Here is a 26,975-nt window from a genome sequence, read left to right on the forward strand (position 1 = left end):
GCGCGCGGCGGGACACGAGCGCGCCTTTTCCGCCGCGGAAACCCGCTCGCGCGCCGCGCTCGCCGCAGCGTGCCGGTCAGCCACTTATTCGGCCGGTGAGATAATACCATTAGCGAACAAAACGGCGGCGGCCGCGCTGAGTGGAAATCGGCTTTGGTCTGGGGCAGAGCGGCGAATGAAGGGATAGTGAGGAGGCGCAGCGACAGAGGACCGGGATGAGAGGGGCTGGAGGGCGATCACTGATTCACGGGAGGGTGAAGTGGATGAATAGTGCGAGAGGGGAGGCATCAAGAGTGAGACCGATGAGTGCGTAGATTGATTCACATCATATTTTAAATTTGGAGTTAAGGAGAAACTTTATACAGATGGGTTATGGATGAAGTCTGGTAGAAAGTTACGAATAAGGCGGCAATTGAAGTTCATCAGAAAATGGTTCTACGGGAGTGCAACAGCTGCTGTTATTTCACAAAGCTAAGCTCTATTTGAATGAGGTGTCTAATGCTTGACATGTGGAAGACGTTTGTCATTTCGTTATGTACGGTGGCGCATAAAATCATTATGTAAAAGACTTTTATATTTTATCTTTCTACAATGCTGTCTATTATGGAGATATCGTGAATGGTGCATTACATTTTCATAGTCTGTACTTTACCTTGCGTCACGCTTCGACCGAACCCTTGACTCATAAGGATGCTCCCTATAAATCGTGATGACTGCGAACATGACAATATTTTATCCGATAACGACCCTCTTCATTTAGTCGCTACCATGCGAACGGATAACTCACACTTAATCGCCTCTTCAACAGCGTGCCTCCAAGAATCCCGACAAAGCCACCCTTCCATCGGCCACCACGAACCCCTATCGCGTTAGCGTGCTAATGTCCTCCATGACGACCCGCCCTTCCGCGGCGCTGCCCGCTGACCAGCGGGCACCATGACGCCACTTCCCGTCTCTCAGCGGGCGCCTGCAGAGCGCTGCAGAGCTGGTGACATGCACAGCCGTCTGTTGAATGACTCACGAGCGCCCCATCCTCTGCTCTCGCTCGGGTTTTTGGACGATCACGAACCTCGTTCGCCATGCCAGCAGTGGGGCGGGATGGTGTGGACACCGGACCCGCGGGTGGCGCTGTCGCCTCGACCGGTGCCGTTCCTGATTTCGGGTAGCGTAAACATCCCACCCGGCCCTGGCACCGAGCAGGCACCTCCGCCGCCCTCCCCGCGTCGCCGGCGCCGGGACCGTCGCCGCCTCCATCGGTCGCTGTTTGCTCCGATCGCCGGCGGTGTATACAGTCGGCCGGTCCGCCCCGCCGGGCACACTGCCGCCCTCGTTGCTGCACGCTGAGCCACGTTTGCTGACCGTCCGGCACGGTCCGCCGCCGAGAGGCCAATCCGGCCAGCCCGCGGCGCCTCTATTGACCTCGTCCCGAGAGCGCCTCGGGCGCGGCGACAGCGGCAAGACGACGCGCAGAGCCAATCCTTTCTGGTCTACGGCAGTCCAATTAAAATCAGCGTCGCTGCCGCCTGTCGGGAGAAATAACGATTTTTGAAGACAAACAACAGCCGCAGCCGAGCCAGCGCTGCGCCGGCCGCCGCTGCAACCGACGGCAAAAACGACTCACTCGCGCCGATCTCGGCGCAGACGGGAAACCGCGGAGCGCGTGCTGAGCGCAAGCAGGCGCACCGAGGACAGGCTTTCACCCGCTCTGCTGCGAATATAATCGGCTAGGACACTGGTCACTGTTCGCTGTGGCTTCTAATTACTCCAGTTGAAGCCGCCTGGAATGCTTTGGGGACGTCGCGAATGTGTTCAGTTGGAAGTGCTTTTTATCGCATTGATAGAAAGAACATGACCAATAATGTTCAGGTTTTCTGTGCTGCATGGAATCGTTGCTGTGACAAATTTAGGTGATTAACTTTAATGATTGAATGGTGTGAAACGTTTTTTGAGCATGATTATGATTATAATGGAAATCAGATGGAATAGTAACCTTTTGCTCATAACTAATGTAAGCCAAAAACAAATCCAAAATATATTTTCGGTGCTGGACCTTCTTCAGTGGAATGGTTCCACTGAAGAAGGTCCAGCACCGAAAATATATTTTGGATTTGTTTTTGGCTTACATTAGTTATGAGCAAAAGGTTACTATTCCATCTGATTTCCATGATTAACATTAACAAAATAAGTAACTACGTTGGTTTTATCGGCGCCATTAATAAAACAACGTAGGTACAATCCGAGAAAACAGAAAAGCCCTTGAGGTACGGACACTCGGTGCTATTTTTACGGAAACTCAGCAGTCATTGTTCTCAGTATAAGGACGAAGACCATCCCTCACAACCGACTCGTCTATTGACCCAGCCTGAGTCTCCAGATAATTGGATCCTCCCAGAGGTAATTTCTTTTGTGAGCCTCGACAACCCGTACGCGCCCAGTGATGTATGGTCATTGCTGGGTCGGGTTAGCTGACTGCGGATACACCCTCTGCGCCTCGGCCGATTCTAATTGCCACCGAGCCGCTGGAATTAAGCTAATTACCCGGCTCGGCTGCGGTCCGGGCGTGGATGTCCGGCACTCACTCTCTGTCTTCAGATAGGACAGGCTGGCAATGGACGGGCCGCTGGGGCTGATTACCACAGATCACCGATTCTGCAGCGAGCGCCACAGCGCCTTGTTCGGAGGGACTGGGTGGCGGAACGGCTTGCCACTAGAGATGGACCCTGTATGATAGGCAGTGATAGGTCAGGTTGCGGTGGTGACTGGTGTTGTGACTTGATGCTTTGAAACCTACATTTCGGAGTAAGCGACTGCATGTTGTGCGTCGAGACGCCAGTCCAAGTGACTTGGGCAGAAGACATTGTTGTCAGAACTCAAAATAACATGAAATGTCATCCTTCAGCTTGCGGGCCTCCTAAGCGACCGAAGCAGCGCTGTTTGTAACCCGTGAGAACACATCCGGACTGCCGGTGGTGGGGTTACGTTTGCGGCCATAAGTGACTGCGCGATAATTGCGCATGGCCCGTGGTGTTATATTTGGCGTCGAGCGCGCTGCCGTCTCATTAGTAGCGCACGTGTGCGTCGCGGCGGCCCCCACCGGATGCCACGCGTGGTCCGACAGCCATCTGCACCCGCTGCCGGCGCCGCGGGCGGCCGGCGCTCCCCTTTCACCCTTCCTGCGCGCTCGGCCCCTCGCCGGTCCCAGTCAGAGACCGTGTCGCGCGTGTGAAGGACAGGGACCAGGTCAAAAGGTCACGGCCCCGCGCCATAGTGAGCCGATGGGAGTCCGGCGTCCCAGCCTTCCACCCTCCTGGCTGGTGCCCATGGAAGTCAGGACTCAGGCTCGGGTCAACAAAGAACAAACTAGCGGGTCAGAGGTGAGATGGGGACTGCCGCCTTTCTTGGTGACCTGCTCGTCCTGCGAGTGGTCTCCCTCCGTTCTCCATTTCAGCCAGAGATAACACGACGCAGGAAGGGTGGACACACAAATACGGGGTGAAGAGGTCGAAGACTGAGCCTCGGCGTGGCGACCAGCCGTCTGGTGTCAGGCAGTGAGGCTGTTCGGGGCGTCCCTTGACGAGGATCTGAATTACATGTCCTCCCCAGCCCCGCCGGCTGCCGCACATCAGACTGTCAGCAATGTTTATCCGAGTCGCTGGACGGGCACTGAAAAACAGGCCGATCTATTGTCAGACTTCGTCGCCGATGCATTCATGCCTTCCGCCGCTGTCAGAAACGTGTCTGTCAACGGTGGGGTGAAAGCGATCCCCCGAGCGGCCCGAATCCGGGATGAATCGCTTTGTCACGGGCGCAAACACCCAGTCATTGGCCCGGAGTCGTCAGTAGACGCCCAAACAACGTCACAGGACGGCCACCAGACACGATATCTTCCTGAAATCATCGGCCGTTTGGTCGATTGGAGCCGTGACTCTCCCTCGCAGTTGTATCCGCGGCCCTGTTCCTAACGGTACCGGTATTGTGTTATTGCTGTGTCGCATACAAGAAGTTGCCAGACCAGATGCGATGCAATCCTATGATGCCTTGGCATAAATGGGATTTTGAAGAGACGCGAATAGCACTGCCGATGTGATGGGCACACAGCGGAATCACAACGTGCAGTGTGCGTAGGAGACGTATCTCACACATTTTATTTGTTTTTTTTTTTTGCTTTTCGGATTTGCCAGGCTTAATGCCGTATTTCGAAATCATATCAGTGGGATGTCTTTAAGCAAGACGTAAAATGAGTTTTAGGCCTCTAAGCCGGAAACCTTCGTGGTGTCTAATGACCTCGCATAGCCTCTCAGCAATCGAAGGACTTTTGGTAATAATGGGTAAACATCACCTCATCGTCACTTCACCCTGTCTTGGGGCGCCAGTGCGCGACCAGAGCAGATTCCTGCTGCGCCGAGGAAGCTGGCGGAAACGATCACTTCATTAAGCACATCATCGCGCCTCATTCCTTCGCCGTTGGCGCGCAGAGTGTTGTGCGCCTGGCGCGGGGGCGTGCCGGTTGTAGAGCGCACGGCGGCCGTGCTGGGAGGCGCATGTGTGGGGAGGCGCGGGTACCGCTGAGACGTGCTGGGGACACGCGGCGCCCCGGATGTCCACTTCCGGAGCACCACGGCGCCGCATTTGTGCCACCCGTGCTGTGTTTACCGACCGAGCGCGAGTAAACCGGTGAACTGGCTCGGCTATTTCTGGGGCGCCGATCGCTGATGGGCTCCCGCCGAGCTGGTGACTTCAAACTGAATGGGGGTGGCATTAGTTATCTTGCCGCATGGTTACAAGGCGTCACGATGCTGAATCCTTGTGTTGCAAAATGTATTTGGCCTTGGCTGTAAATAGCGGCCTGGGGACACAGCACGAGGCTGCAGGCCGGTCGGCTGACACTTTTCCACATTCCTGCACGTACCACGAACACAATTCGTCCGAGGCCATCGACTGAGTCACGATTTGAGCTTCGATGAATGGACGAACAGCGGGCGGCTGGATTGCGAGACCCGGCGAGATGTTGCATGATAGAAGTGCATGAAAGCTCTCGTGGGCGCCAGTGACCGCGGAAGGCGCGAGTTACATGCATCGGCTGAGGTGCTTAGTTTCAATCCGCCTGTCTGATTGTGATTTGTGAGGTGGTGATCATTAAGCTTAGCCTGTGCCGTTGTGATAAGGGTTTGATGGAAGGCCGGACATTGCGGCTGGTGCGGCGGCTGATGAAGACAAACGTCTGTGTTATGTCTCTCGTCTTGTCAGTGCTTGCAGCCGAGTGTCGTCCTTACATTGGTTGTCCATAGCCCATCCTATATCTCTTGTTATGCCTTTGCCTTTTTTTCTTCCGGGTGGTTGGCTCTCATTTTGTGAAGACTCTGGCTCTCATTTTCTTTTCTCCACCATCTTCTACACCTTATTAGAATTTGTACGCCTTCTGTCTTCAGCACTATTGACGATAATTGCATTTCGCTTTGTTCATTTCGTTCCTTTAGCTCTAACTGTCTTTTTTTTTCTAGTCCAGACTCTGTTCGTGACTGGCTGTATCACATCAAAATGATGTGACTGATCTATCACATCAAAATATCCCTGTCTCTGTGCGGAGACCCTTATTTTTTTGTCGCCTGACTTATAGTCAATGAACATTGTTAATTACTCATATTAGCCGCAACTTGTGTAGCTGGCGCTTCGCTTTCTAATTGGTCAATGCTTGTAGTAACCCTCTCTCTCTCTCCTCTTCCCCACAGCTGGTCGCTGGGTGGACATGTGAAGCGGATGATGGCCCGCCTGCTGCACAGTCCACTGCTGGTCGTCGTCTTCTGTGCAGTGACGTCACGTCAGTTCGACATCAGTGAGTACAGCCGCGCCCCGCTGCAAATATAGCCGCGAACGTCGATGGCGGTCCACGTTCGCCGATTATATCGTTTATAGTTCACTTTCTCCAATCACTCGTCAATGTTTGCAGTGCCAGGCTCGGCAACAAAATTAAACCAGCTCGTGTTTTCACCCTGTGACCAATTAGGAGAAATTGCACGCCATTGCAGCAAAGCATAACGACGTGCCCTATTTGTCGGTGCTCGCCTTTGCAGTGGGCCCCAGAACGTGGCGGCCCTCCATGGCCGGTGCATGACTAACCCATCACCGGAACGACAGGCCATCAGGTGCACGGCCGTGGCGCTAACCACTGGCCAGTCGCAGCTGATTTATCGGCGCCCCGTCTGAAATCACCGTGTCTAATTAGGACGGCGTGCGTGGCGGTCCGCTGCCAAAACAGCCGTCTGGGCCGCGAATCAACATGGCGGGCGTTGCGCTGTGACGTGGCCGGCCGGATGACCAATCAGTGCCGGCGTCGATAGCGCGTCGCGCGGTAAATAAACGCGCTCCCGTCTTTATCGTCGCCGCCGGCGAGCCGCGCCCGTGTGTATTTGTGCTGCAGCCGGGCCGCGACCGGGTCTGTTTGTTGAGCCCGCTGCGCGCCCGCGGCTGTTTACCTGAGGTGAATTCGCCAAAACGCCGGCTGCTAAGTCAGGACCGACTTTGACACCAACCGTACTCAGTACTATGTAGTGCCAACATTGCGACAGGTGGACTATACTCGTGATTCGACCTAAAAACAGCATTGACGCACAGTTGATAGCGAACGCAATGACACCAGGTCCGTAATTCTGACAGGTAGAGTCAACAGAAGGCGGCAGATTTATGGTCGTGTTATGAGGCACTGCGACACATGTCCAGTCGTTTTGACGTCGGGGACTAGCGGTCTCCATTCTGCGTGATATACAACGGTGAACGGACAGCCGGTATGTCCGGGGTCGCTCAGCACTATCTGGTACGACAGCTGTGCCGATATGATTCGCTCTTTGGTCAGAACAGAAAGCGACGTGTTTGGCTTTCATAAAACGGATTACTTGATGTCAAAATGTTGTATTTCGTCCTCCGATGAAACTATCGCACTTCAGCGTCATCTATATGGGGGCGGGCACCTTGAGTGAAAATGCTTGAAGCTTTCCGCTTTGGTATGCACGACTGTGTTCCACAATGCTGCATCTCGTATCTGACTTGAACACACCTTTTGATTCATTTTGCATCCATCATTTTAGCATTCATTCGGTGTCAGCTAGGCGAGTTCCCTGTTTTTACACCGCCCATAATCCGACTGGACCGTATGATGAATTCCCTCTGTCATCTTCCCCAGTGTCCAGCCATCCATCTCCGTCCTCTGTGATCTGCTCGCGGAGTCCGGCAGGCCACGGTCTGCCTGTCCCGTCCGGCGCCCACCGCTGCCGCGCCGCCCTGTCGATGTCTCGTTCCCAATTCCGCGCGCGTGCCTTCCGCTCTCCCTGCCCCGGCGACTCGCCCTCCCCTCTCCGGTGCTCGCCCCCCCCCCTCTCCGGGTGCCAGTGCTCCTTGCGGAGCGGTCTCAATGTCGGGCGACTATCCCTCCAAGGGAGGGGAGGATAGGGTCCTGTCAATTGCAGCAGACAGTCTCAACCAGACATACAGACAGCTCGTAATGTCAGCTGTCTTCTCCACTGTCCGCCCACTGATAGCTGTCCTCCCCAACCAATGCTAATTTCGCTAGATGGGCCAGCCCGTCCGGCTACTAATCTCGGGACGTGTCTTGATAGATCAGTAGTGTCAATGACGTCACTGAACAGTCACCGACAGCTGTATCGAGCTGAACTGTGCCTTGGTGAGCATCACCTATAGTTGCTACGGGGTATCACAGAATCAGCTGCTTTTGCAAATTGCCCAGTACACTTTGGCGCTGAAATGATTTGTCTTTAGGCTCGATCCGAACAAATTCCTTTTTATCCTATCTTAAGCACACGCGGCTGCGTGCGTTATTTTGTGGGACAGTTTGCCATCCCACGCTAACCCAAGCAGACGCCCGTTCGGCGGGCTGGCTTCCTCCATGTGGTTTAGACTGCAGGAAGCGTGCCATTTAAAAATGAGTCACGCAGTTGCTGTCGACAGACGTGACTGCTCCCGACGGACGGGCACATTCGGCGGCGACGGGCCCAGCGGACGGGCGATCGTCGATGGCGATATGGGCGATGGCGATGGGCGATGGCGATAGACGATGGCAGGCTGACGGACAGGCTCCGATGGTCCGAGCCCTGCGTCGCTGCTGGGTATGCTCGGAGGTCGTTTTTGTGTCTCCGGCGCGACCGTCTGTCGGGGAGGCGTCGTGGGAAACTCGGACTGCTGATCATGGGGTGCGGTGCGTAATGCCAGGCAAATAAAGCGTGTCGTCGTATGGTAAGACCGCTTCCGTGCCCGGCTTTGGTCGCATTTCGCTTCCGCAGTGGGTAATTTGGCAGTTTGGGTGAATTTCTCACACAACTATGGCGTGTTAGTTACTCTAAAAATGGGGAACGGAAGATAATTAGCAGTGTACTTGATGAGAAAATGATAGGGGTTTGACAGTCAGCAAAATTTTGTGACGTATGTTTGCGGAATTTCACCTGGTTTCACTGAAAGGTTACCATTTGACCTTATTTGGTGTTCAGTTGTAAGCAAACCCTTTGGCTTCTGTAAATTAAATCAGGTGCTGAAAAAAGCACTGCTTGTTCCTAATTTGAAAATAATTGTGCTTCGCCATTTGTGATATAAAGCGAAACATGTTGCTGACAATTGAATCATTGTTTTATATGTCAATCAAATTAAACTTACAAAATAGCCAGCGTCAATTAGAGACAATGTTATGAAAACGGCGATGTGTGTTTGATGCATTATCTTAAACGGTTGGCGAGTCGTGGACCGGTTTGGGACCGGATTGTTAATGCCAGTGCATTGTCTGCTTCTTGCATTCTGTGCCCTGATAGTATCGACGACGAACTAAATGCCTACCGCTTTGTATGTGCGTAGCCTAAGACTGCTGAAAAAAGTAGTTCCTGTATGTGACCGTTGCTGCATACTGCATACCTCGCATACTTCCTTGACAACATAAGATTTAGGCAGCACTGTGTCAGTCTTATAATATTGTGATTGGTTTCGCGAGAAATATCTGAATACTGTCACAGCGCGGGACAATATCCGTAAATACCGTCTCAATTGTCTCTCGTTACCACTATGGCGTGTCCACAACAGCGTCCGTCCTCCGCCCCCTGGGGCCTGTCCCAGTATCGCGGCCGGACCGCGGCGGGGGTGGGGGCGGGGGTGGGGCGGTCCATCGATCTGGAGGTGGTGTCGCACCGACAGGCCGATGATGTAGAGGATATTGGCGCCGCCCGCGTGACACGCTGTCGCGTCTGCCGCACGGATAGGTGCAGAGTCCCTGGACGTGTGCCAGCCGCCACCGACGGACTCGGAACGGCGATGGGATGCCTCTGCTCGGACGCTTCCGGTTTACTTGTTTTGTGTATTATCAATACCGTAAATATCGGTCCGGTGCGCGAGCATGACCATTGTGTCAGCCTAGACCATGGCTATGCCCTGTGTATATGCGACATTATAGTTTATTCACAATCACAAGATCAGTTACTCTTGCCTGAAATGGACTTTCTTCATCGCCAGTCTTGGTATAGGTCACATGTAAGGGAAGGCCTAATTATGGCAGCCAAGACAAGGCAAGGTCAAGGGCAGCCATGGTAAAGCCGTTATTTTTCTTCACTCCTCCTGATGTCCAATGTGATGTTTGCATTGCTTTAACCCTCGCCCCGTTGGGGGGGGGGCATTTTGGCCCCCCTGTGGTTTTTCCTGAATAGCAAGAAAACGGCGGCGCGCAGCGCCGCCAAATTTTCAGTACCTTTCCGGGCATCAATTTGACACCTTCACACCAAATTTCAAGTCTTAGGTCACCTTAGGTCAGGAGTTATTGAGGTCAAACTGAGGTCATGTTCGAGCAAAAATGAGCAAAAAACATGCAATCTTGAAACGCTCACCAAAACTACAGTTATCAAGCAATTTCAAAGTTATTTATATGGTCTAATAGACAAAAAGCGGCGCTACAAAACTGCTATCTCGGATTTTCAAAATTTTGGGTTTTTGACCCAAAAAATTTCAAAAAATTGATTTTTTTTAGAAAAACTAAAAAAAAAATCCAAAATTTTTCCGAATTTCGAAAAAAACGGAATATATGTGATAGTCCCTGCGCTCTTCTATATACATACCAAATTTCAGATCGATATCTCGTTTTTTGGCCAAGTTATAGCGAAAAAACTGTTCAAAAATGATGACGTCAAAATTTTGAACTCAATTTTTAGCGATTCTAGACCTCGTAAGGCAAAACAAAGACCACCATTGAACTCCCCGTGACGAGCTGCATCGATTCGATACCCATTTTATGCAAAAATATCAACTTTAAAATTTGACCTTATTTGACCTGACCTTGACCTGACCTTGACCTGACCTTGACCTGACCTTGACCAAAACGTGACCTAAGCTGGCCCCAAAGGCTGCCTGACCCACATAATCGCATTTGTCATGTAAAATGGACCATAAAACATGTATCACACGACACTTTCATATTGTGACCCCCCAGTGACCTGACCTCAGTGACCTGACCTGGTATCAGTGACCTCAACTAGCAAAATATGTGTTTGAAGAACATTTCCCCATCGATGATTTTCAATGAAATGCATTTTACTCGATTTTACAACGCATTTCTTGAAATGCCTGTAACAAGGGCGGCGCCACCGTGGGGGCAGTGGGGGCAGACTGCCCCCACTGACAGGAGGCCGTGGGGGCAAGACTATGGTTTTGCCCCCACAAAACTTGGCTGAAGTTGGAAAGGGAACAAGACCTGTGCAATATTCCCGATAGGATAGGATATGATAATATAAACAAGGCTACAAAACTCCAATGCAAAGCGGTGGTGATGTGATGATGGCAAAGAAATTCCTTTATTTCCATAACTTTTCCTTCATCTGGACAATTTTGGATGTCAACGGCTAGGGGCAAGGTGCTCCTGAATTCTGCAGATCGGGGTGTCATACAACAGTAGAGTCACCTCAAGCTTGCCCCCACTGGCGAAAATTCGTGGCGCCGCCACTGGCCTGTAAACGGTGAAAATTGGACCTTTGACCTGACCTGTGACGTCATCGGTTTGACCTAGGTCAATAAAATTGGGTCACAAGGTAGTTCTCTGATAGGGCTATCCAACACCGTTTGCCGCTTGTCGCTACGTTGCGTGGTTCTCGAGATCTTGGGGGGGGGGGCCAAAATGCCCCCCCCCCCCAACGGGGCGCGTTGCTCGGCAGAGCCCAACGGGGCGCGGGTTAACGAATGTCCCCTTTCTTCCCATGCCGTATCCAAGTGGAACCACAAGTTTACCGCAGGTTGTATCTAGACACTACCGTTGCCCCATGGTGATGTCACAACTGTCAATGACGTCACCGCGTCGCTGTCGACGCGCTGTCGGTGACGACGCGGCCGCTCCACATCAATGTTTTACACGGCCAACAGATGGCAGCAGCTGTGGTCCCGTAACGAGCACTGATCGGCTCTCATGATACGCTCGCCGCTTCGGTAGGAAATGGATCATTACTGACGAGCTGGTCCGTGCCGCTGGCCAGGGGCGGGTCGGGGACACTCGACTGTCCCCAGCGATAGCTCGCCGCGCGGCCGAACGGACGCTATTGAGCCGGATTGTACGGTATGAACAGGTGTGAGCGGCGCTGCTCCTGTATTACACCTCATCCGTCATTGCGAGTGGTGTAATCTGGGAGCCCAGGGGGTAATTACCCGAGGATCGGACGGCCGACGGCCTCACTTAGGCCCCGGTTAGGTCTGTGGCGCTGACACGGCGTTTGGAGGCCGGCGTTCGCTGTTGGCTGTTTGCTGAATTTATGGTCGCGAGGTGGCGAGTGCCACGCCGCGCGAGTGAATCACACTATTCACTCACTTCTCAGGCCGCGGGCATAAAACGGCGCCAATCTGGCGTAAAGTGGATAATTGTATAACGACCCTGTTTGCATTGTCTCTGAGGGCGTCACGCTGTGCAAGCCAGCACGATAAAAAGGATGACTATATGAATCCAGCGATTATCTCGAGTTGAGGGCTGTGAGATCGCGTGCCTTTATAGCGGGAAACCACTCAATCACGCGGTCAGAGAGTCAATCAGGCGAGGAATTATGGTATGCCGACTAGTGCCGCTAATGTTCGTGCTAGATTGAGTGGACATGAATATTGTAGCTTTTTTTGTTTTGCTGCGAATAGGAGTACAGGGTTCCGTTCTACTAGTATAACGATATAAGTCTAGCTACCTATGGGAACAACTGCCTAATATTGCCATTATTTCCCTGTATATTCTGTGTCGTGTGTGCTTGAGCTGCATCAAAATGACACTCTCTGTTTTGCCCTCAGGGGAGTGTGATGCGGCGCTGGGAATGCAATCCGGCGAAATTCCGGACTCGGCCATCACCGTGACGTCATCACACGACCCGGCCCGCGTCGGCGCCAAGCAAGCCCGGTAAGTAGTCCAGCTGTTTGACGTCATAATGACGTCATAACTGACCGACATACCATGAATCGTGACCCCCTGATGCACACCACGACCCGTCGAAGATATTCAGCAATTCTACATTTTCTATTCTGCATATTAGTCAGTCATAACCACACGTCTTGCTATATAAATTCAGATACTCAAAATAAAATGCATGTTAACTAGACGGAAACGTCGCTAACGTCCCGTCACTTTGGATGTCCATGCTAGGTACTGCGCTGTTTCAGTGGAACTATAATTGAATATATAATTGCATAAATTAGATTAAATACTGCATATTCCAATGAATATTACATGCTGTGATGACTGGGCCTGACATTGCTTCAGCAGACATGACAGCCTCCCCGTTTTGGCGCGCTGTTCCTAGCGATGATCTTGATAGCTGCCAACAATATGAATATGCTAAGCTTGTTTATTGCATATTTCCTGAAACGGAAACGGAATAAGATTGTGAGACGCGGCTTCCATTCATTTCTACTTAGAAGCCTTTGCTTTTCATTCCCATATGCCGCATTTTCTTTCAGTGTTTTCGTTTTGCTTGATTCTCACTCCGAATCCTAAATGAGAGTTCTTTTTTTCTAAGTGACCCTTCAGAGTTCAGAGTCGATCTCTGGCTGGTGGCCGGGTGCATGGATACGGTGTCATGACTCAGCACGTCATTTTAGTGAGCCGCTGCACAGGGTGTGGCAGCATGGGCTCAACTTTGCCGAAAAATGCTTTGCGCAACAGGACGACTCAGGTTCTGACACAGCAGAAGCTACCTCGCGCAGTGCATCACTGTGCCATTCGGCCGAGGTAGCGCCAGCTTTGTTATGGCTCTTTGCCCTCTTTACACGGGACATACAGAATAAAAGAGATGAGAACGCTGTACCTCACACCACGTGACTTACCTAACTGATGCCCACTTGCCAAAGCAATATCAGTTAATCGTTGCAATGAACATCCATATCAAAGCATCCCTGCGTATAAACTCTGAGGAAATAGGTGACAAAAAATTGTTGTACTCCCGCAGTCAAAATCACACGACCGACTCACAAAAATGCGGAACTGTGTTATGATTGTGGCGAGCAGAGAGGGCAACGAAGCGGCGGACGAGTTCATGCGAGTCATCATTTCCGTGGGGAGCGCGGAGTTTCTTCCCGTGGGACCGTCAGCTGTGGGATGACACTAGAGGAACCGCTGACGTGCCTGACCCATTCCGTCATCGATCCGGCTCTGCAAACGCCGTCTGCGGCGTTTCGCCAATTGGAGAACAGATTTGCAGATGTTTCAGCAAAGTAGCCTGAGTTTTGTACCGTCGGCTGCATCGGTGCAGTCACCACCTGTGGCCGGTTCACTAATGGGATAAGTTTTGTTTGTGAAACCACGGTAATAATGCGAAATTTGAAGAAGGCTCTTGCTCATGTGATCCAAGTTGCGTTATTGGTTAAATTTACGGTGCTAGAATAGCGTTTAGGTTTACTTGATTTATATTTTTAGGGGAATGAAGTCATTCACATATTATAAATGACAGTAAAGGTTCGCGTCCAACATCCTTTACACAAGGCCATAGCAACAGCGCCACCCAGCAGCACGGACACGAGCCAGACGGGTATACGGTTTGCACCAATTGGCTGTCTTCCGTGACCACCACTGCGCTGACAGGGAGCTGAGCTCAGCGCATTCGTCTTCTATGGATACAGCCCACGGCCGGCGGGCTGGCAGACCGATGAGTCAGTGTTTATCGCTGGAACACGGCCATGGACTGGCTGTCACTCACACCACCTCAGTGCGATTGGTTCCGCGACCTGTCACAGATCCAAACCCTATATGGAGCTGACGATGATGGAATGACATCACGAAATATTGTGTCACATGGTACACAAATGAACCGTCGAATATATGTTTAATTTCAAATTTGTACAATTGACACTTCTAAACATTGCTATAACAATAACTGATTATTATATTTTCATTTCGCGGTGTCATGATTAATATGATCACGTACAATGATTGGTAGGCCTGCCGTCATCGACATTTCCGTATTGTGTTCCAGCATTATTTGCACTAGGTGCTCGGTGTCCTAAGCAGGCCGCTCGAATTTCATCTCGCCATAAGTCCCCGCTAGGGCCGGTCTGAGGCGAGTCTTCTTTCCGGCCGTTCCGGTAAGGGCGACTGAGGAGCGTTATCGACCCTGGCGTCGTCTGTCGATCCACCCACGGCCGAAACCGGACTGCCTGGCGCCTAGCGTGCTCACTCAGCAGACGCGTAAAAATGGACGGCGATTCGTCACAAAAAATCGCGGCTTTTGATAGTTTTTCTTCGCCACCGCTCGCGCGGATTCCCTGACAGTGAAAGCGGGCGATTTGAACGCAGCATGACGTGAGTGCTGCTGATACAATCAGAGTTTTCTTTTGGTTTAGAGCCCAGCTGCACCATCCTTGGCGAGGTCTCCGCGAGCGATCGAGGCAGTGTTTTTGTGCCCTGCAACACCCTCGATTTAACCACCAAAAACGATCATTTGGGCACCTGGATGGGTGGATAGCCTGCGCGTTGATGCAGTTTCTTTTCGGGCATGGCCTTCAGCTGAGCGGCCTCCTGAGGTCAGTCGACCTTTTGGGATTTCATACACGATAGACCGGTTCTGGCTGGTGATATAAAAGCTGCGATTTCAGCTGGCGATCCAGACGCCATGGAGGCTCGAAGCGAACCCCAGCTTTGTTGAGCGACTGGCTGAGAGGAAATGAAGTTTCGCGCTCTTTTGTGACGCACCCTCCCTCTTCCACTCGGTTATTGGATCGGACAAAGGAAAACAGCGAGGAAATTGCCATAAATGGATAATAGCGAGCGCCACGAAAGCCACCCGATCTTCGACAGTCTGTTATGAAAGTCGATACTTGCAACAAGAGTGAAGCGATATTTCATTGGATAGCTCATGCGCCTTGCAGGGCGGAAAAGTCTGCTATGATTAATTAAACTGTATTTTAGTAGAAGGTGACAAGCTGCCAGGAAGCCTTCGTCGCTTTCAAACAGTCATCTGCTGAATAATGACTGCTCTGCAAATGAAATGCCACTCAAGTTCCGTTTTATGATGCCATTAGGAACCTAAATGTGTCGTATGCCCAGCGGTCAACGCATCATTATGCCTGGATGTGATGCCAAGGAAAACACACATTGCCTAGTGCTGCAACTGGCTCTTACTCGTATGCGGGTATTCTCCATGCTGAGCTCATCGAGCCAAAATATCGTATACCGACCAATGACCATAACCAATGCCTGATCATGTCCTGAGCAAGCTTTATACCTGGACCGGGGCTTTTCAAAGTGTCCCGCTGTTCTGGCCTCGGGTTTTGCATAATTGACTTAACCCTAAACTGAGCCTAACTCTGACCCGACCTGACCCCGTTCTCAGACTGAATGTGGAGCTGGACGGCGGCGCGTGGTGTCCGGAGCGGCACATCACCAAGGGCACCCGCGAGTACCTGGAGGTGAACCTCGCCTGGCCGCGGGTCATCAGCGCTGTCAGCCTGCAGGGTCGCTTCGGCAACGGCCAGGGCAGGGAGTTTGCCGACCAGTTCACGCTCGAGTACTGGCGGCCCGGCCTGACCGCTTGGAAGCCGTACAAGGCCTGGAATGGTTCACAGGTCAGTCAGTTAGGGCTGTGGGTGGGACATGCATGGGATGTGGACTCGACTGGCAAATAAATCTCGTCTTTTAGGATTCCTTAGAGATTGGGAAACCTTTGTCAATATGAAGTATGTGTTCGTTCTTGATGATGAAAAAAGCAATTGAGTGCAGGATAACTAGAATGGAAAGTGATGACGTCAAAGATCACCTGGCACGCAAGCTATACGCTATTGACATGATTCGAACTACGAATGAAATGACTGCCCGCTGGTAGTCCAAAGTAGCGGATTGACACAGTCTTTTAATCACACAAGCTCTGCGACCTTCACTGCCTAATTGCTGCTCTCATTTTCCGATGTCGAGGCATACATGCGATAATGTGACATGACATATCTTTAGCAGTGATCAATGTTCCTTCGTTTCACGGTGAACCTGTTATCTGCCGCTCATTAAACGGATCATTAGCCACGCCCTGTGTGTTTACTGTCTCCCCCTGATGACGTCATAATGTGGACAGGTGCTGGCTGGCAATGAAAACAACTACCTGGCCGTGAAGAGGCACCTGGTGCCGCCGATTTTCGCCACCAAAGTGCGTGTGCTGCCCTACAGCATCTACGCTCGCACCGTCTGCATTCGGGCCGAGATCCACGGCTGCAACAAAACAGGTGAGGGGCCGTGCTAGGTTACGCCTTTTTACCTTCGATTTTGAAATCCGTCTGCTCAGCTTTCTTCATAGTTCGTGTATATGCCTATAGCATTATTTGAGAACAATGATTTTGATGAGAAAAAAATGGCCCGTGCGTTGGCGATCTATTCTGGTGCCAGTGGGGGAAGGGGGAGGAGTTGGTCGTATATCAGCTGTTGTCCCAGCCGTCTGAAAAGGAGCCATCAGCTGCAGTGACGGCAGCAGAGGTCGGCGGCTGGACCATTTGACTCGCCCTGTCCGGCCTCGGAGATTTATTGTGGTGGTAAATTAGCTCAGATGGCTTAACCAGATGATTGCTGGTGAACCGGCTCGTCTGTGTACGATGAACCGGTGTCGGCATGACGGCAGACAAAAAAGACCTTGCTGATGAATGCATCGCGCATTGTAATGCGGTTATACCGTGTGCTTTACAAAAGGTCATTACTTTGTTCAAGGAGACTGCAATGTTTGTAATAGTTCGTCACGAGGTGTATGGGTAGTTTTTTTTTTCTAAGGCTCAAGGCTGCTGCTCGACAATTGGCTCATCATTAACAATACATCTATGGTTACGCTTGGATACACTAAACTGTTGAGAAATTCATGTAGTTATACCCAAAGGCAAAAACATTCCAATCCATTGTAGCATCGCTGCTGCTGTCTGACACGAGAGGCGTATTGTTTTTGTGCTCTGCTCGCTGCGGGGTACCGCCTCTCACCGGCGCGTGACACACGGCGTGACACACTGACACTGGACACAGCCCGCGACACGACGCCATGTCAGGTGACAATGACCGATCGAGGAGTGGCATGACCCGTGTTTCCGCCTCTCACTGGGGTTCCTGGCTAGAGCGGTGAGGCTTGTGGTCCCCAGAACTATCGGAATCTTCTCTTTGTATAAGGATTGGTGCAGGTCCATCGTTTGAACCAGCTGCAGCATTGCCACTTGTTGTTCTATATGCGCTAATGCAAAAATTCGTATTGAACATCACCGGCACTCCACAAACAGTGGCTCCACAAACAGTGGCACACACTCCACAAATAGTGGCTTTTCCGCGCCGTAAGTCAAGATATAAAACAGTCAATTGAAAAGATGTCGAGTCCAAAAGATGTCCATTGGCCTGACGAGGCATAGAGTGATGTCGTGGTCATGCCTGCTTGGTTAGAGGTATCAAATTATTATTCCAAAAGTAAACCGTACCAGCAAAAAGCTCGACCCTATGGTGCTATTGTGTTTTAGCGGATGCCTCATGCAACATCATTATCGGGTATTGGCTTTCAAGTGAACGAGCACCCCTATATGCTGCTCACCCGGACACATTGAAACATAAGCCGTGCACGAAAATCACTGGTATACGTTTGTGAACAATGTAATTGTTTGCTTTTAATTCAGGCAGCCCTCCGCTGGCTTAGGCTACACGTTTCAGGTCGTGATATGAGACAACAACAATGCCAAATCCTGTGTGCCAGCATGCACCCCGCAAACAATGCGACAATGCTCGCATAGACCCAATTAACGAAAGGCGACCGGCCTCTTGCACCGGTTGTTCCTGCACTTTGACAATGCAAGTCGTGTTTTGTTACCCACTCGAGCATACATAATTGAACTTTGTGCCGTATATTTGCCGGACAAAGTATAAGTGATCTGACAAAGACCTTCATTTTCGTGAGTGGCGTCATGCAATTTCTGGATCGTTATTCAAATCAAACTATCGTTAATGTCCTTTTCGTGCAACACTGGCGTGTCCTTGTCCAAGACCAGACTGGGTGAATGTCGACACTCCCCAGTTATCTTGAGGCTAATGTCATGTCCATGTCCATTTCCATGAGCCTTACGTAGACGCTGGATTATGTAATAAGTGTTATTTGGATGGGCTGAATGGTCCGAGCCATGCCATTTGTTCGGCTGATCGGGCATAAAATGTGCTCTAGTCCCATCACATGGCCATTTAGTGGCAGTTTTGCTAATATCACCCGGCTCAGAGGGCTGTTTGGTGATACCATGCCATCACATGACGGCACTGTAATTGCAACTGTGTATTGTAAACATAATTATCAGGTGAGATGAACTTGATCTGCGGTATTGATTAAGTTCTAACAACATCGGTAGGCAACTCGTGCATTAGCATTGTCATTGAATACGGAAAATACCGAATAGGGATACTGGCTGACAGCCAACCAAATCGTTGTTTCAAGCAGAGGAATATGATATGAAGAACGTTGGACGTCTTTCGGTGATGGTAAACACAATTTCCACCCAACTTGCCGAAAAATAGCATCGTATAACGGTGTTGGGATTTAAATAAGCATAACTCCCGATGTTGATGTTACATGCATCTAATGTAACCATAGACGGAAATGTTTTGGTATTCCAGTTTGTTTATCTTGATATTTCTCAATTGCGGATGAACTCGTGACCAAGTAGTTATAAAAAATGGTGACCGTGTTGCGGTGCTGTTATACATTTGCCGACGTCCGTACCAGCACCTCCGCGTCCCTGAGCCGTCACCGTGTGGCTGACGGTGTGTCCTCTCTCTCCCCAGACGGCCTGGTGTCGTACTCGGCACCGCAGGGTCAGAGCCGTTGGCCCGGCGTCGAGCTGAAGGACCAGACGTACGACGGACTGCACAGCCAGGGTCAGCTGTACGGCGGTACCGGACAGCTCAACGACGGGACCTACGGCACCGACAACTTCCGACAGAACCTGGGACACGGCAGGGGTGAGTAACACTGTCAGATCATAGGAGGCAGAGGGACGCGGTGCGTTTGGCTGCATGCACATAATTGAGTCCAGCAAGAGCACTCGAGGTGGTCGAGCGGCTCCGAGACTGCCCAGAGAGGGTGAAAAAGTGGGTTGCCGCCAGACTAGGTCACGTGAGACCTTGCTCGGAGAACGTGGTTTTCAGATGGCAAACATCTCTGCAACCTGTCTGCTCAGAGATGTCCCACGATTTACCACCCACGGCGCCATTCAACGCGGAAGCTTGCATAATCTGCCTAGGCTGTCCGTTAAGCTGGTAAAATCTCCTTTTATCCCTCGCAGAAATCCTGTCAGCATTTCCCGGCTCGTGCGCAAACACGTCAGTGTTCCCCCGGATTCTCTGCGTCCCCGGGCTTGCAGCTCGCCAGCCGTAATTGTTTACGCCTCACCGATCCAACCAAGGCCAATGGTGTGCGAGTGAACGCTGTCGACGACGAAAACAAACATGACACTACAGCGACGTCGTGTTTGTAAACATTTATCACGACCCGTTTTTACCAAATTATTTATCGACGGTGTGTATACGCTTTCGCAAAATCAGCACAACTATGGCTAACTGTACGGCTTGCTGGACTATTCTTACTGTGTGTGCGTACCGGACACCATAAACGAGTCATAAAGAACATAGTTCCATTTTCGGTACGGCACTATTCCATGCATTGTTATTCCATGCGATGACGGATATCGGTCAAGTCACTCGCACTATCCCATCAGCTACTTTCCACATGCATAATATATATGTTGCAGGCACTTTAGAAAATCAGTCATTTTGTAAAATGCCTAGGCATTTTACAAAAAGACGGCTGTTTGAAAAATGACTGAACGCAACCAGGCTTTTTTCAAAATGGCTAGCCATTTTACAAAATGACTAGGCATTTTGCAAAATGCCTGACCAGCATGGAACGTAGATCCCACTACAGATACTATGGCCAACAGTTTTTGGACGTCTTCCTATACCCTATAGGTACGTGTTCAGACTGTAGCTGATCGATTTGAAGCTCTGTGATGACGACAATGCTAAGTAACGACCAGGTTGAGTTGCAGACTCGGCTGTAGCATAAAGCATTGTTTAGTTAACGCTGTAAAAACTCCCAAGTACCTACATCAAAGCCGTTCATGTTCTGCCTGAAACTAGACCTAACAAAACCAGCCGGAGACCGGCCCTACCGGAGCCGGGACCGGCGCATCTAAAAATTATCGCAATAAAGTGGGGTCTCAAGGGGTTTGACGTCCATATTAGTCAATAGGCAGGCCCGGTTGATGTACAATTACATGTGAACGAATGAGTGTAGTCTTTGTTTGATTGTGAATCCTCGCGACCTCTAATAGTTTTACAGATACAGGCCGCGGCATAGGGCCAGTCGTTTGTTGACGCTCCAGATCGATCATTTAAAATCCAGCAGCGTCGCTGACGTGGGGGTTGAAAATGTCGCGGGCCTGCACTTCTCAAAATATAGGTAGGTATGGACTTCCCACTGCTGGACTCCTCTGGTCATAATGCTGGACTCCTCGGTCCACCTACACGCTACCAAAACATATATAATTAGGTTCTCGTATCTACAACACGCTGCTCAGTCATTTTGTAAAATGGCTAGGTATTTTGTAAAATGCCTAGGCATTTTGCAAAATGACTGGAGAGTCAGTCATTTTGTAAAATGCCTAGGCTTTTTGCAAATAGCCTGGAAAATCAGGCATTTTGAAAAATGCCTAGGCATTTTACAAAATGACTGATTTTCTAAAGTGCCTGCAACATATACAAATGGCCCCTTGCGGCCATTGTTATGCGGGACTATTACAGTGTTAGGGCCTTTCCCTACGGTATGCACGCCGCCCCTCCACTTTTGAGGCCGGCCTAATAATTTCATATACTCCCATGCCCCATATGTGTCATGCCATGTCATTGGCGCACAAGTGCCCAGCGGTGGGCTATCGACCGTGACAGCTCCATCGTACGTTTGCTGGCGGGCCTGACAGTGGGCACTGCGGTAAATCCTCCCACCTGGTTGCTTTTCCTCGCTGCCTCTGACACAGACGCAGGACGCTGCAGTAAAGCAGCCCAACACACACCGTGTCGTTTTGGCCGAGGGCTGTTCGGCGCGACGGTAAACGTGTACGGTAGTGTCGGTCTGTCCAGTCGGGATTTCTGCGACCCGGGGGGCGATGCGCAGCGGTGGGTGGCGGCCGGTCGTTATTGCGGGGGGAGGGGGTGTCGAGGAGGGTGGAGGGTGTCGAGGAGCGGCCTCTGTATGCCCGAGGAGGCGCCGCGGCACTCGCGCCTCGCGGTGTCTGCGTAATCGAGTGCGTCGCTCTGATTGGATGCCGGCCCCGATACGCCTCGGACGATATTGGCACCGACGACACAATCAGCTGACCGGGGAGGCGGTGACCCCCCCTCCCCCCCCCACACACACACCCGTGCACCCCCGCGGCAAACGCCCCAGACCGCGGACAATTATGACTGATGGCCAATTACGGATGGATGACAGAGGCGTTTGTCCGACCTGAAGGAATGGGGACAGCCGTCGTACACTGGCCGCAAATAGAGGAGACTGTGGACAGTCTGCATGTGACTGGCGTCGTTAAGTGTGATGTTGTGTGGTCCAACTTTGAAACAGGAATTATTCAGCAATATCTTATGTCGCTTGGTTTATAACTGTATGATATTCTGTGATTTCCTTGTTATTTTGGGTAAGTAGCAAGTTCGGGAGCTCTTTCAACTCCTTACGGAAATAATCCTATTGCCTTGTCTACTTAACCTCTCTGTACAACTTCTCCAGATATCCGCTTAGATATTCACCGAAAGCGCAGGCGTATTTGCAACCGAAAGCAAATCTCTCTCGTAACTCTTGGCTGATTCCCCTTTTTAACCTTCTCGCCGTTACCGCAGAATGCGGGGGCTTATACCGATGAGCACCGCGAGACGGTCGTGCCCAACAGGACCTGCGACGCTAGCGCTCAAACGCTGGTGACCCCCCCCCCCCGCCCCTGCCGTGTTCCCGTTCCGCCTGGACACGCCCCCGCCCAGGGCACGTGACACAAGCTCGACTTTGAGTGTCGGAGCCAGACAGGAAACAAGCGGCTGCAGCGAGCCTTGGCTCAGCCTCCAGGGGTGATGGTTTATGGACGAGAGCGCGGGGCGTAGGGCGGTGATGACCAAAGTTGGAGACACAAGCTGCGAATATTTTGTGAGGAAAGGTGATAAATGGGCTTGGTAAAACAACTGTGACCTGATGTTTCTTTAATAGTTTTTTTCAGTACTGAATCTTTATTGGAGCCTGCAATGCGTGAAAAGCCACTTCTGAAAAGCCAGCACTTATCAGTCCCTTTCCGTTCTAATATACTTTCTATCCCATTATACCGCTGGCCGACAGTCGCAGGAGGAATTTCAGTAAGACGTTCCACCTTGCGAAGAAATGACTCTCAGCAGACCGTTCATTCTGGATACAGGCCCGTGCACAGTAGAGTACCGCTTAATTGGTATACCTAACGCGTACCAGCGGAGCTAGCACACTATCGTTCTTGAATCGACGTGCTAAATCGGTCTATCGCCATCCGCATCGAGACCGGCTGCGATATAGCACCGGCCGTCACCATCACCAACGCTTACCTGCGCCGGAGCGCCAGCCAGCTGCATGTTTATCGCCTCGCCAGCTAATTTACACAGAGCTGTTTGTAACGGTTCCGGCGAACGTCACAAGCAGAAGGATTTAATTTCAATTTGCGTCGGAAAGGCTCCTACACGGAAAAAAATATTTACTCCCCTACGTGGGTTTCTGACGTCCCAAATACAGTACCCATATTAGAGTAGATATCCGCCCTATTTTGGAGTTCTATCCATAACTCCCTAAAACTGTCAAAAGGCGATTCATTACTCTCTTGGTGTTTTGAAACTCCCTTGTAAAACGCAATTGAAACTCCCTTTTAGGGAGTGAAAAATAATATGGAGTAGTGGAACCTAAGAGGAGTAATAAAACTCCTTATCAACTACTCCTTATTCCGGAGTTATGATCGTAAAAGGGAGTTTCACTACTCCTGTTCTGCAAGTGAAACTCCTTTAGATTTGTCTGTGGAGTAATGTCACACCGAAAACGAGACAAGCTAAGTGGTTCCAAAACTCCCAAAAAGGTACTCATCCCAAATACAGTACTTATATTAGAGTAGATAAAGTTAACATTCTGGAGTTTTCCAAAAAAGGTGTGATGTCACCCCAAATATACGGGTTGAGTCACTCCTAATTTTGGGCAGGACGCACATTGCACAAGCCCCAACTGACATAATCAGAGCATTTCCAGCTGGAATTTTAACAAGTATGGATCATTTATAACGTTATATCATTGCAAAAAAAAGTTACTATGATGCTATGACGTGACGTGTGTTGTGAGGCTGAAATAAGAACCAGTCTCTTCCTATTTTTTTCGCGCATTTCGGAAACAGAGTTTAGCTATAGTGTAATAAATAACCAGCAGACGAATAAAAATCTCGAGCATATCCAACAAAAACACTGGATTATAAACAACATTTCTTCTGTATTCTCGTCAACCAAATCATGCATGTAACAGCAGATTTATGTAGCACAAGAGGGCCAGGAGCCACAAGGATTTGCCACTGGGTTTACAGAAAATCTGCAGCAGCATCCAGTATCATCCAGTATAGCAGCGTCCAGAAAGTACAGCAATGGTGAACGAAGTATGGCTATCATAGATGTTAACCCTCGCCCTGGCAGGGGGGGGGGGGTCGATGCGACCCCACCCCCCTAAGGTTTTTTCAAAGATAGCGTAAAAACGGCGGTGCGCAGCGCCGCCAAATTTGGCACTGCCTATGGGGCAACCTTTTAACATATGACCTGAAAATTTCAGGTCCGGGTGACCTTGGGTCAGGTCACCAGGTCAGAACAACCGGTACAAGGTCATGGTCAAATTTCAATTTGTTTATGCACCTGTCCAACTCACAGTTTTGGACTGATGTCCTTCAAACTTTCAGGATGTACTAAGTTCACCGAGTTGTATAACATATTGTTCGTTTTTTTATGTCACTGACCTGAGGTGAGTTAGAGGTCATTACGTCGTAATGTTAAGCCTATGGGAAAATATTCAATTCGGAAAATACTGAAGATATCCGCTTCGTTCTATCACTTTTGTGCTTTGAAACCACAGTACAAAACATTACAGGGTGGGGCAGCATAATCGGGAATAAATATCAAACGGGATTATTTGGTCATGAATCTAAAAATATAGCTCCAAGCACTATTTTAGCAACATCCTATCAATCGGTCACCTTTTACCTATCCCTCATCCTATTTGACCGCCCTCGGCGTCGATGACCTTCTCAAGGCGGGTCCAAAAGCACGCGCATGCACGTGCAACCTCCTGCTTGTCCATGATCGCCCATCAGCTTCGTACCTTGCACTGAAGACTGTTTTTACTAATGATAAGTTGTTCATTAAACTTCTACCAAAAAACGCTCCATGTAAAGAATTTGGTCGGATTTAAATCGGCGGAGTTGAAGGACCAGAAGTTTTTGGTTCATCTCAGGTGGAGGTGCCCTACACAATAACATGTCGTCCTCACTGCAGTACCAGCACGGACAGAGTCCTCGTAAGACGTGATTTGGACCGTCAGTGATCCTCTCTTCCGACGGCTCCACGTGAGTCTGCCAGAGTGCGGTTGTATTTACCAGAGGTGCTCATTTTATCCGGGCTCGATGAAGTAGGGTGCACCACGTGCACCTCCCTTGAAGACCACCCATAGGTCCATCACCCCAACAGGATGTTTACTTTGCATGACCGCTGGAATATTCTCGATACAATCCCCTATATGGCATGCCATTCTTTTTTATCGTATTCCAGTCGGTGATAAGATTTTTTGTCGCTGAAGTTTTGAACATTGTTTCTTTTTAATATGCTCAAGTGCTTCTTCCTTATATTCAAGTGAGTCATCTTGTATGTCCTCTGCTAAGAGTTATTTTACGACGATTACGTTAACCTGTTGTCCTAAGTATCCCCACACAATCCTTATCGTCCGTGATAACACGTTGACCTGCCCAGCAACCTTTACGTGGAATTGCAGGGTTTTAAACAAAATGTTCTTGTTTTACTTGTTTAACATTAGTGTCTATGGGCGCGCGCAAAGCACTTGGAGCACCGTCGAACTATTTTGCTGCTCTTTTCCAGGAAGTTGCATGCTCATGGATGTAGTCATGTCAGATGATGCACAACTTTTGGGCGTTTCATTGCCATAATATAATTTATAAAAATAATGCCATGCCTACTCATGATCAGAGCCCAAAAAGCATTCCCGATTATGCTGCCCCACCCTGTATGTCACTTGGTGCTTCTTTGTTTGGTGTACTTATCCAAGGGTCAGGTCAAATGAGGTCAACTGAGGTCAAATGACGTTTGTGCCGATAACTTGTCACATAATAAGGATAAAGCTTTCAAAATGATACCATTCTGTTCCTCTTGAACAGCCGAGTCGAATGATATGCAACATTAAGCATTTCGACCATTCTTAAGACTTAAGTTGTACTTAGGATGTGCTTAATATTTTAAGTACACCTAAGCAAGCAAAAAAGTACATCATTCGACGCGCCTTGATGTGCTGAGTTCACTGGTGCTTTTGTTTTTGTTCTATCTTAATTAGATAAAAAGTTAGAAGCGAAAAACTTTTGACCTGTTTTAGCGAAAATTTTACACGTATACCCCCAAAGGCCAAAACTCCCCTTAATATTGACCTAGAGCAACCAACTTTGCACAAGGGCGAGAACTCCAGGGGGCCCACCTACCTACCAAATTTGGTGTTTCTAGGTGCCATAGGAGGCAATCGCAAGAGGGGGGGGGGGGGTTCGCATCGACCCCCCCCCCCTGCCAGGCCGTGTTATGAAAAATGCCCTGCCAGGGCGAGGGTTAAAAATTAACACATTTTTATGCAGAAACAATTGAGAATTGAGACTCTCCATAACACTGTAACACGGTCATAGGGGTGTGATTCTAAACACACATATCCAGCGCCGTGCTGGTGGTGCGAGTTTTCCGTGGAGTGCTGGGGAGGGGGGGGGACGGCGTTTTCGCGCCCCAGTCTAACTCGGCTCTTGGGTCATCTAGCGACACGCGGTAAACGGCACTTCGATAGTCAAAAATAATGAAGAAAATAATCCTGTCATTTTTAGATCATGTCAAACATCAGGTCACCAGAGGTCATCAAAGGTCAAATTTTGCCTCTTTCAATAGTTTTTGAAAACCGGCGCATAACTTGGGAACCAAAAAGAGCCGCAGCACCGCGGAAAGGCGCGTTCGATAGCCATTTTTAACGCTCTTTCGTAATGTGTCCTGAGATGTGGCCTCAGGTCAACAGTTTAGCCTCTAGAGAGAAAAAAAAGAACTCAACAAATAACCGTTTTACGAAAATAATAGTGTATTTCTGTAATCACTTTTGACTCAATAGAGTCACGACATTGCTGTTGGCAGCATCATATTCCTCTTGTCGAAACGCATTGAATGA

General features: G+C 50.1%; 1 protein-coding gene across 2 annotated transcripts in view; it reads left to right on the forward strand.

The window, feature by feature from the left end:
• The window catches only part of LOC122367401 (discoidin domain-containing receptor 2-like), a 97,002-nt gene that overhangs the window by 14,031 nt on the left and 55,996 nt on the right, over window positions 1-26,975 (forward strand). For both annotated transcript variants that reach the window (XM_043340445.1, XM_043340446.1), the window contains exons 2-6: window positions 5,730-5,833; window positions 12,292-12,397; window positions 15,822-16,053; window positions 16,554-16,701; window positions 19,262-19,438. In XM_043340445.1, coding sequence (XP_043196380.1) covers window positions 5,758-5,833; window positions 12,292-12,397; window positions 15,822-16,053; window positions 16,554-16,701; window positions 19,262-19,438 — 739 coding nt within the window. In that variant the 5' untranslated portion in view covers window positions 5,730-5,757. The remainder of the gene's footprint in view (window positions 1-5,729; window positions 5,834-12,291; window positions 12,398-15,821; window positions 16,054-16,553; window positions 16,702-19,261; window positions 19,439-26,975) is intronic.

The sequence above is a fragment of the Amphibalanus amphitrite genome, unplaced genomic scaffold (genome assembly GCF_019059575.1).
Source record: "Amphibalanus amphitrite isolate SeventyFive unplaced genomic scaffold, NRLGWU_Aamphi_draft 000867F_arrow, whole genome shotgun sequence".
Lineage (NCBI taxonomy): Eukaryota > Metazoa > Arthropoda > Thecostraca > Balanomorpha > Balanidae > Amphibalanus > Amphibalanus amphitrite.